This window comes from Coenobita brevimanus, chromosome 79 (genome assembly GCF_032717465.1).
Source record: "Coenobita brevimanus isolate Jiangsu-jjx chromosome 79, ASM3271746v2, whole genome shotgun sequence".
Classification (NCBI taxonomy): domain Eukaryota; kingdom Metazoa; phylum Arthropoda; class Malacostraca; order Decapoda; family Coenobitidae; genus Coenobita; species Coenobita brevimanus.
The window spans coordinates 15,808,621-15,820,652 of record NC_137032.1 but is presented as its reverse complement, the minus strand read 5'-3'; the positions used below and the strand labels follow the sequence as shown (position 1 = coordinate 15,820,652).

Below are 12,032 nucleotides of genomic sequence, written 5' to 3'. Positions count from 1 at the left end.
CGAGCAGCAGGAGCAGTAGAAGCCGCAGGCAGAGAATAACGAAATCGAAGTGCGACGTGATCAGAGAATAAGGCTGGCACTGAGGAGCATTGGACCCGAGACGCTATCAAGCCGGACGTGATGACGTGATCCACAGTGCCTCCCCGGGAGTGAGTGGCGCCGCCAGTATCCCAGCGTGCAAGGTGATGCCTGCGGACGTAAGAAATGAGATGAAGACCATTACGATTGTGAGAGCCAGAACGATCACCTAAGTCAGGATGCCGAGCATTGAAATCTCCCATATACACCACCCCACGCACTGTAGGAGGAGGAAGAGCCTCAAGAGAGAGTCTGGCAGGGGTGGAATAGACATTACACAGCTGGAGCACGCCATCCCCAAGTGTGACCTCAAAGAGCAGGAAAGTCATGTCAGGGTCGGTGGAGTTGCGGAGAAGGCGGTGTGGTAAGGAGCTGTGTATGTAAGTCAACAGGCCATTCCTTACCAGATGGACGTACGGAATATAACCTGTAAGGGGGGGAGCTTGCCCAGCGGCAATTGGCCGGCCTGGGAACGCTTCCTGGAGAAAAATAACACTAGGGTGGTGTCGAAAAACAAAGGTCTTGAGTTGAGCGAGCTTAGCATAATTGGTGATACCACAGACGTTCCAGGAGATGACATCTAGCTGGTAATCAGGAGCGAACCTTATGCTTGAAAGAAGGTGACCGGGGAGTGGAGGCAGATGAACGACCTGGGTTAGAGAACGAACCAGAAGGGAATGACTCACAGAGTTTTTCAAGGCGAGAGGCGATAGTACCCATCTTGTCGGTGAGGGTGGTGACGGTGGAGATGATGCACTGCTGAGCCTCAACCAAGGTGGAGAGTTTGTTATCCGAAGAGGCATGAGCTGCAACCAGCCCGTCAATCCTGGCTTCAAGAGCAGAAAAGCAGTCCTCGAGAGCCGTACATCGTGCCATGAGGGAGGCAACAGCCTTGCGGAGGGTCAGGTCAGGAGCCGAAGCAGTGCTGGTGGGAGGAACAGGCTGAGGTGGTGGTGGGGGTGGCCCGGGAGTGACAGCCCGAACTGGGGCCCGGCGCCGAGCACAACCATGCCACACGTTGACCCCTGGCTGAAAACAGCGTGGACACTTCCACAGAGACGTGTCCCGAGGAGGTGGGGGTTCTGAGGTGGATGCGGAGGCAGCAGGACGTGACGGCTCACCCTTGACAGGACACGTCCTGGATTCGTGGCCAGCCGCACACCAGGCACACTTCGGCGAAGCAGAGCAGTACCGGGAAATGTGTCCCACGCCCCAGCATCTGTAGCACCAAGGCTGGTCATTATGGAGTTTCTGCACCTCACACTGTGGAAGACAGGGGAGGAAGTCAAAACTAATAACTGATGGAGGTGGGTCGGGAAGGCTCCAGACGACAACAATCCGGTTAATGGGAGAACCATCCTGCATGAAACGACGGGCAGAGTACACTCCAGGATATCCCTTGGCAAGATTTGGGTCAACGTCAACAGGGAAACGGGTGAGGATGTAGCTGGGGTACTTACGTGGCCTCTCCGGTGAGTCCTGAAGAACGAGTGGCAGCGAGCAAAACTCACCAGATAAGACTCTGTTAATGATGTCCTCTCTTTGTCTAGAAATGTAGACAAACCGGGAGGTGACTGCAGCCATCTTGATTTCTGCCTTGTCACGCTGTAGTTGGAAGGCCCTGTTAACCGAAGACAACCATCGCAGCTTCGTATCCGTGGAAGGGTCGCCACTGAAGCAGAGCTTGACGTAGGCATCTCTCGGGGCAAATGCAGGGCGGTGAGACAAGGGCCGGGAGTGGGAAGAGGGAGAAATACCAGCAAGAAGCTGAGGAGGCAGACAGACAGGCACATGATGCACAGATGAGTCACCTTTGGCAGTCTTGGTGACAGGAGGCACACATTCACCGTCAGGAGAGTCCTCCACAGGCCGCTTGTTAGAAGTGGACGGGGTGGAAGGCTGTATCCCATGATGAGTGATCAAAGACTGAAGGGGCTGTGAGGTGGCAGGCACAGGCAGTTCAGGCCAGTGGTTCACGGTAGGAGAGGCATCGTCGTCAGACATGGCTAAATCATTTTCCAGGAGTTAACCAGCGTCCGACCCCGAACACTCCATCGGGCCAGGCAAGGCCTCGACAGAACACTAGCGAAGCACTCAACCCACACTCACAGCAGCCGGTGACTATATCAAAAATCCGAACACAAAGAAACAGCTTCGAAATACACAAGCAAGCTCCAGGAAGAGCAGAGAACGTCCGCACTCAACGCAGGCTGAAGTGTGAAACAGTGTTTGGTGAAGCCTCTAATTGATGAATTATTGCAGGTGTTACGATGATGACTGTCGCCTTGTTGTGGTGGTGGTGATTGTGCTCCTCCTATACCTGGCATCCCGTAAACCACGAGGCTTCCCTCCAGGTACTGCCCTAATATATAACTGGAATCGAAAGAACAGTTTCCTGGGGTAGTCTGGAAGTTTAGGATCAGTTTAGGGAGTATAGGTTTAGCTGGGACAGTTTTGGATTATCTTGAATAGTTTTGAGTCTGTGTGATCAGATTTTAGAGAAACCTGGACAGTTTCTTTTTAGATCAGTTTGAGCAGATTTGGATTGTTTTGGACAGTTGATTTATTTCAGTTTGGATTTTTTTTTAGGCTATTGTGAACAGTGCTGGATTAGTTTGAACAATTTTTAAAGATCCATCTGAACAGTTTGTAGATCATTTTGGATAGTTTTGGATTAGAACAGTTTTTCTTTAGATCAGTTTGCATGTTTTTTTGTTTTTTTTTAAGTTCAGGGAATTTAGATTTTTATGGTCAGGATACATTAGTTTGGATGATTTTGGGGTAAGTTTGGATATATATATATATATATATATATATATATATATATATATATATATTGAATATTATATGTGGAAAGGAAGAGAGAGGTGAAAAGATTAGTAAGAGAGAGTAAGAAGAGAGTGGATGAGGAATTTGGAAGGAATTTGAGTGTAAAATGGAGGGACTGTAAGAAAATGTTCTGGAGAGAAGTGAAAAGAGTAAGACAGGGTGGAAGTGAAGTTAGCAGGGGAGTGAAAGATAAAAATGGTAGATTATTAGTGGAGAAGGGAGAAAAAGTGAGCAGATGGAGAGAACACTTCAAGGAATTGTTGAACGTAGAGGATGGAAGTAATGCGAGTATAAGTGGCTGGGGAATGGCTGGGAGAAGGAGGGAGGTGAGAAGACAGGAAGAAATCAGTAGGATAGAAGTTGTGGAAGCAATGAAGAAAGTTAAATCAGGGAAAGCCCCAGGAATTGATGGAGTGTGTGGTGAAATGCTGAAGCATGGGGGAGAGATAGTAGTAGAATGGATGTGGAAGATGTGCAGATTGGCCTGGGAGGAAGGTAGAGTCCCGGAGGATTGGAAGTCAGGTATAATTATTCCCTTGTACAAAGGAAAAGGGGAAAAAGAAGTGTGTGGTAATCATAGGGGCATTTGTCTTCTTAGTATAATAGGAAAAGTGTATGGTAGGATACTTATAGACAGAGTTAGAGAAAGAACAGAGAAATTAGTTGGAGAAGAACAGGGAGGCTTTAGGAAGGGAAGAGGTTGTGTAGATCAGATATTCATTCTTAGATCTTTAGTGGAAAAGTTTCCAGAGAAGGGAAAGAAGTTGTATGCGGTCTTCATGGATTTGGAGAAAGCATATGACAGGGTGGATAGACAAGGATTGTGGAAAGTGTTAAGAATATATGGAGTAGATGGGAAGTTGTTGAATGCTGTGAAGAGTATGTACGATGGTGCGAAGGCTGCCGTGCGTGTGGATGGTGAACTAAGTGAATTTTTCTCTTTGAAAGTTGGTTTGAAACAGGGATGTGTCATGTCTCCATGGTTGTTCAATCTGTACATGGATGGGGTAATAAAAGAGGTACAATGTAGGGTAGTGGATGTTGGAGTGGCCCTGGTGAGAGAGGATAGTGTTTGGAAACTCCCTGTACTGTTGTTTGCAGATGATACTGTGTTGTTGAGTGAAGATGAAGGGGAGCTGCAAGGCTTGGTGGATGAGTTTGAGAGAGTGTGTAAGAAACGGAACCTAAAGGTGAATGTAGGGAAGAGTAAAGTGATGGTCTTTGAGAGAGGTGAAGTTAGTGAATGTACAGCGAAGTTGGATGGTGATGACTTGGAAAATGTGAGTACGTTTAAATATTTGGGTAGTGTGATAAGTAAGGATGGAGGTTTGGAGGGTGAAGTGCTTGAAAGGGTACAGCAGGGAAGAAAGGTTGCTGGTTCCTTGAAAGCAGTGATAAGAAACAGGGAAGCGAGCATGGAAGTGAAAAAGCTACTACATGACAGTATTGTGATACCAACTCTAACGTACGGTAGTGAAGCTTGGACATTGTTGGAAGGACACAAGTCAAGAGTGAGAGCAGTGGAAATGAGTTATTTAAGAGGAGCCTGTGGAGTCACGTGGAGAGACAGGCTGACGAATGAGGATATAAAGGAGCGTTGTGGTGTGGATGTGGATGTGATAGGAAGCGTTATGAGGAACACACTGAGGTGGTTTGGCCATGTGGAGAGGATGGAGGGTGAAAGACTGACGAAGAGAGTGTATGTGAGTGAGGTGGAGGGGGGAAGAGGGAGGGGGAGGCCGAGGATGAGATGGAGGGATGGGGTGGAGAGGTATATGAGAGAGGGGGGTGTGAGTTGGGAGCAGGGCAGTGAAATGGCGGGGGACAGGGCGACTTGGAGGCGATTTGTTTGTGGCCACCCCAAACGGGATTGAGGCGTCTGGCAATAGATAGATAGATAGAATACTACTGTGACAGAATACGAAGAAGACAGTTTATGGTATTAGTCAGTTGGTACAATTTTGTTTATCATGGAAATTGGAGTACCTGTATTTATGAAGTTTCTCATAATCTCACTCCTCACTTAAGTTTGTATAGTTTAGGTTAGATTGATTTGGTAGGTTAGATGAGTTTTAGGCCAGTTACGTAAGCTTAGACATACGAAAAGTTAGGTTAGGTTAGAAAAAAAAATCAGAATAACTCTGACAGTCAGGAACTGCATATTTACCGAAATGGGTTAGAATCTTTGATAAATATGATGCCAGATTTACCGAAATGGATTAGACTCCTTGATGTGATCCCAGGTCCGCCACGGGTGCCTCTGGTCGGGTTCCTGCCCTTCATGGAGACACATCTGCCCCACAAACTCTTATGCCGCCTATCACAAACCTTCGGGCCTGTGGTGGGACTGTTCTTCGGTCATCAGCCGGTAGTGGTCGTAAACGGATGGGACGCCGTCAGAGAGTCACTTCTTAACGACGATCTTAATGGTCAACCCATCATTGTCGTGTTTTCTATTCTGTATAATAGAAAGCAGAGAGGTGAGGAAATAGTAGTATAGTTATTCCTTGCAGTAAGAGGAAGCCCCCTTTTATTATATTCTTTTTCCCAGATTATATAAAAAAGTACACAGCGATCGCAATGCCTGACCAAGAATAGCGTGTTTTTTATTCTGTTGTTATCGTTGTTGTTGTTGTGCCACCCCAGTCAGATTGAGCAGACCCACCAACCTCCGGCAAGCAGCCGCTCTAGGGCAGACCTGTGTAGTGAATTTATGTTCCTATGTGGCTGACAGAGCCTCACAGATGGAAGGCACGGCGATTACTGTGAAGGATTTAGTTCATAGGTGGATGCAGCATTTGCGTCTCTCCACCCAGTTAACATGGGGATCATAGTAGGCTCCATGTCACCCTATTATTTGGCTGCATGGTTACCTCCTAGCGTTGTAAATGCTTCCCTAAGTTACAGGGAAACATTTAGCTTGTTACTCAGTGTAGACTCACCTGAACTGGAAAGAAGAGTAATGAAATAGCACTGACAGGAAGCATGGAAGAAATAGGAAGAGGGAAAGACAGACTGAAAAGTGAATGGTAGACATGAAGGAAGAAGTATGCAGCACCACATCAAGTGAGTGGATGATGAGCGCCTACACTTTCCATCAATTCTCTTCTGTATAATGGAATATTGTGAGGTGAGAAAAAAGTTACCGTTATTCCTTTTAGTATGATGACGCCGTTTTATTTTATTTTCTTCCCCCTTTTCAGACAAAAATTTAACAGCAGTCTTAATGGCCGTTAGGTATCACCTTTTTTATGGGCTACTTTACATGTACAGTTTAAATAGAGATATGGATACATCCCTAGTTGTTCCTTCAGTAAGATGACAAATTATAATTTTATTCTTCTTACCTCTGAACTTTTAAAATCACCTTAACGAAGAAATTAATGATCCCCCCCCCACCCCGAATCTTAAGCTACGTTCTCTATACTCCATGGTGGAATCAGAGAGGTATGGGAATTGCTGTAGTTATCTCCTTCATTGTTTTGTTTTGTTTTTTGTTTTGGCATTCTTGCAGTCGTCGGAAGTTGAAATAATTGGCTACCTGAAGAATATTAAGTTTTGTGTGCTGGTACCTTGGAAAGCAGAGATAAGAAAATATGTCGTGGAAGTTGTTCAAATATTTTATGAGGTAATCATTTCATTATGATTACCTTTGCTTCATTTTTGCATCTAGTAGATGTTTATTACTTAATTAATTTGTTTGTTTATATATTTATTTTTACTTTGGAAAATACCCCATTAGAAGAGAAGACAGTGAAGTTATATTTAGCCCTTCCAGTTCAAAGCCCTTCCAGTTCAAAAAGCCTCCCATACACAGATAAGATCGTATGGGAAGAGCAAGAATGAACGACAAGGATGTCACCGGATCCAATAATACGTTTTCTATGCTTGTCCACTCACACACAAAACTTGTAACTCTCAGGAAATTGGTCTTGAGAGTTCTGTACTGTTCATTAACACTTCTGTCAACGGCGCTCTGTTCAGCCACAATATACTCATATCACTCTAGAAGGTATCCCTTACTGCTTGGTTTTCAACTGCCATATTTTCTTTCTACGTGCATAGATCCTCTTCTTCACCGTGTACTCCTGAAACACCATGTCACTTATCAGTAGTTTGTGTTGCTGCGCACACTCTTTACTCCATATAACTTTCACATCCCACACCAACCAGCCCTCCTGACAAGGAAACAGTCGATCTGGCTACTGTTTCCCCCAGAATCGTATGTGATCAACCTACTGTCTCGTTTCCTGAAATGCGTGTTATACAGAAACAAGTTCCTTGCCTTTCCAAATTCAAGTATCCTTTCCCCTTCCACATTCTTCGTACCATATGTGGATCCCTCATGTAACCCTTCATATCCTTGAGCTGCTTGACCCACATGAGAAGTCCCCTTCCCAAATTACAATCTCATCATCCCCCATACCACTTACTACACGTGTTAAGTCATCCCGGAATCTATGTTTTCCTACATCATCCAAGCCAGGCTTTGGAGCAGCCTGGCTTGGATGATGTAGGAAAATTTTCACTGCTGTAATTCTTTGATTCACTCTCATTACATACATGACAAACTTCACCCATTTTTTTCTTAACCAGCACACTCACAGCACAATATCCGTCAACATTTCCCTACCAAAATAGCTTATACCTACAATCCCTCCCAGCAGCCATTCAGGTTGATCCTCCCTTATACCTAACGTTCTGGACACAGCGAACATCCACCTGCCTCCACTCTACCCTTCAAAACTCACATTCCATGATGCCACTCGAATCCCTTAAATTATTTAATTTCCTCAGGCTTACTATACTTTTTTTTTTTCATTTTTTGTCAAGTTGGCAAAATAAAAGAAAGGGGGAGACATACCACGGGACCCGCCCACCCGCTCAGTCCCAAGTCCAGACATGAGACCTGGGACCCATAGCCCACCAGCTGTGACCAATGGCTGTGGCAGTGGCCTCGGGGCACCCTGTCAGGACAGCTACAGGGACACCCTTCAATCACACCTTGGCACTATAACTGCCCCGCCATTATACACCCACTGACAGGGCAGCCTCCAGCGGCTCTTCTCACGGGTTCAGATCCCTTTCTGTTGGGTGGGTCTGGCACAGATCCGAACCCCATCCCATCCCAGTCCCCAAAACTATGCCGGCAGAGGTCGTGCCAAGCCTCCCCTCAGGTTCACTATAATGTAGTGGGGACAAAGTTTTCTGGCCGCATGCCCTTGCTGACATCAACCCCTGTAATATAGTAGGGTACGTTGTGCGGTATTTAAAGCCCATGTAGAGTAGTGCATGAGAGAGTTAGAGAAAAGTGTTTGTGAGAGTATGCTGGCCTACTTTCCGTGTTAGTGTCACACAGAACAGGTCAGTGAAGTAGGATGGTCAGGATATCCTGATGACTAGTAAAACAGGAGCCCCAGCTCCCCCTACCACAAGCATTCCCATATTATTATTCTAGCCCCGGGCTTCTACGCTCCTCATGGGGCAACGTAGGATTGGATGATGGATGGATGGATGGATTATTATTATTATTATTATTATTATTATTATTATTATTACAATACTATATAGTATCACTCTGCTTTCTCTATAGTTAAATTAAGGATGTGAGACAGTATTTTAGGCTGAGGGTTTACACATAAGCTACATTAACCTCTTCATCACAAAGGTCGTTCCTGAGTTAAATAAAATAGGTTTGAAGATAGGAAGAACATGCTAAAAAAAGACTTCGAATTGTAGGAATTGATATATAGCTTAGATATACCTAACTTAGTTTTGACTGCTACGTGGAGCCAGATTTCCGAGGGTTTGAATGATATATGAATCATTCTGTGGACTATTTCGACAAGCTTCCTAGTTTATTAGTCTGCTTCTTTGCATTGTCCTTGTTCCTGAACTGTACTTCACTCCATCCCTTACACTGGAATTATGGTCAGAACGATGGTAATAATGACTTCTATTTTTGTGTGTTTTTCTTTGTGTCTAGATCATACTATTTCTTTAGTTGGGAATTAAAATTGCGATAATGATGATGATGATTTTTATGATAAGTGGTTATGGTATCATTTGAATAAATATCACCCTATAATCCCTTTGTCAGATGAAGTATTTTGCATTTTATCTTCCGTACTAGCAAATACTCTTATTCCGCCTAATGTTCCCAGTGGAGTGGTTTCCTATTTATCCTGTTATTGTCCGAGGGAGAGCGAGGACAACTTACTTCAGCCGGAATCCACGAAATGTTCAGCTTGGCATGTAAAAAGATATCCCTCACCATTTGGGGAGATCTCTGTATGCTACTGTAGTACAGGTTTGGGTTAAAAAAAAAAAAAAAAGTGTCCCTCTTCATTGAGGGAGATCTCTGTATCCTACTGTAGTACAGGTTGGAGTGTAAAAAAAGTATCCCTCACCAGTTGGAGAGATCTCTGTGGGCTACTATCGCCATGTGGGAAGATCTCTGACAGCATTAAAGTGTGAAATACAAGGAAACAGACGTCCACACTGAAGACGTGTAACGTGTCCGAGCTCGACCGGTGCGAATGTTCAAACATACTAGTAGTATTTCATATCTTAATTCTGTGATCTCCCCAGTTGGCGATAGTAGCCTTCAGAGATCTCCTCAAATGGTGAGGGGTACCTTTTTACACCCCAGCCTGTACTATAGCAGCATACAGAGATCTCCCCAGATGATTAGGGATACTTTTTTACATCCCAGCTGAACATTTCTTAACACTCTTAAGTGAATTTCGGCTGTAGTAATTTGTCCTCGCTCTCGCCTGGACAAATTAGTAGTGTGTGTCAAAATTCGCACCGGTCGAGCTCCACATCTTCAGTGTGGATGTCTGTTTCCTAGTGATGTTAATTACAGTGCCTAAGTTCTCCTGCAGTGTCATTTTAACTCTGTTCTTGCTTTACACGGTGGTTGTCATAATGCTCTTCCTGTTCTCCATGTCGCGTCTACAGTACTTTGGGTCATATTCTCATGGGTTTAGGAGAATTTCAATACATTTCCCTGTGACATTCATCTTGTATATTACACGATCGTATTCCCTCGCAGGTTATTATTATTATTTTTTTTTCAATATGGATTTGTCTTTTATTTATATTCCAGGCGCTGGAGGATTTGAGACTTTTCGACAAGAAGTAGCAGGGTTGGGTTAGTGGTTAGATACAGCTTTCATGAACACCTTCAGTACTACAAGATCTAAACTAAATAAAATCATTTACCAGTTTTACGAATGGAATAAAACAGACATCATCATAGCAAAAGGCTCACGATCGACCTAAACTGAATAAACACAAGGTAGTTCATAGACTGCCTTTTCCAGTGTTGTATGTTGTGGGGAAGGTAAGGTCTGCTTTTGTGATGAACAAAAACATTTTGAATGTTGTATGAAATTAGTAATGAATCAGGCAGTCTTTGGACGTAAAGGAGCTAAAACTATGAAGCAGGAAAAGGCTTATGTGAAGTAGAGAATGATGCAGGGTAGGCACTGGGAACACTAAATGAGTCGTTCCCACCACACAGGAGAATTGGGCTGCGTTATAAGTGGGTCATTTTAATTAACTCTGCGTCTATGTGTTGTTGTTCAGCTGGATGGGTCACTAAGGCGTGTTGTTTTCTTCAAGTACACTTAATCATCCAGTCATAATGGCAGCGTCGGAGCGAGTTTAGCAAGAAATGATTCGGCAACGTCGCGCCATCGCTCAGAAATGGATGAAACAGTTTGGCGAATCGAACCAAATAATCATAAGAAAAGCCTGTTGTGACATGAAACCAACTGACACTTAACCAACTTAGGACTAACCTAATGTTAACCCATCATAATACCTTATTTTGTTTGGGGGGATGACAAAGGTGTGATGTTGCCCAGTCTTCTCTCGAGGCACTCGATCTGACATTGCCAATATGATTGGACGACCAATTATACCCGGAAAAAAAAAAAAAAAAAAATTACGTCCCTGAGAGTCGCTGGCACGCATGACGTCATTCCTGCTGTTCACCTCACTAATGCGACACTTCGAGGGGTCGTGGGCTTAGAAGGATGTCTAGTGCATCTTCGTTAGCAGTTCATTATGTACATCACATGTTGGTCTTCTTTCCTAGTTATATTTTTAACAGTTTACATAAATTCGCCTTCTAAATGTGCGAGAATCTCTAGGAACCAGGTTGTCCGTTTGTCACCCACTTACGATTTTTGGGTGATGAAAACTGAAAAGGTGTGATTGCAGACATTTTAGATGTGGAAGCAGCGCTTAGAATTAGGCTGTCCATTCTTCTCTCCCTAACGATTTTCGATTGATAAGTACAAAAATGATATGCCCTGAAGTTCCCACATCTAGGAGTATTGTATTTGTTAATCATTGGCCGTTTTCTTGTTCAGGTCGGCGGGTGTGTCCTGGCGAGTCGCTGGCCCGCATGACGTCGCTCTTGATGTTCACGTCACTGATGCGACACTTCACCTTTGCCCTGGACCCCGCACTGCCCGTCACTGACACCGAAGGCAAGGCAGGCTTTACCCTCAGACCTCCGGAATTCACTGTCTTCGCTCAGCCCAGGTTCTAGTGGACACACACACCCGATTAATCTTTTACAGTTAGGCCAAAAGGTGTTGTGCACCAGTGTTATGCTCATATCATACTAATCTGACTAGGATGTAATTGTTAGTTTTGGTCAATCTCAGGCTCCTTGGCCGAGTTGAACCATCAACTATAGACAAGCAAAATTCCCCTCCATGGACGTCCCATGCAGTAAATCGATGTTTCCTTGCGGTTAACAGCGCCTCGCCACAGCAAAACACAAAGTAAAGTGTGGAGATTTGATTCCTGGATGGAAGCCGCATTTGTTATCTTCATACAGTAAACATGAGCATCATAGCAGGCTTCAGTTCACCCAGTTTTTTGGTTATGTGATTACCACTACGGCCCAGCACTGGACATGGTTTCCTGGGTTATAGGAAACCATCAGATTTGCCATTCAGTGTACAGTCATCTGAAGGGGACAGAAGAGTATTAAAAAGTGACAGAAGGGAAAGATAAAAGTAGGAAGAGAGGAGGGCAGACAAAGAAACAGAATGATAAAGGCGAAGAAAGAAGGCAGCACCATATCATGCGAGTAGATGATA

The 12,032-nt window shown here is 44.5% G+C and overlaps 1 protein-coding gene across 1 annotated transcript; it reads left to right on the top strand.

Annotated features, from left to right (window-relative positions):
* Positions 1 to 5,101: 5,101 nt before the first annotated feature.
* Positions 5,102 to 11,473, top strand: LOC145409037 (cytochrome P450 1A1-like). The gene is made up of 2 exons (XM_080279597.1): positions 5,102 to 5,387; positions 11,292 to 11,473. Exons 1-2 carry the CDS (start codon positions 5,102 to 5,104, stop codon positions 11,471 to 11,473), a joined length of 468 nt encoding a protein of 155 aa, XP_080135723.1.
* The last annotated feature ends 559 nt before the right edge of the window (positions 11,474 to 12,032 follow it).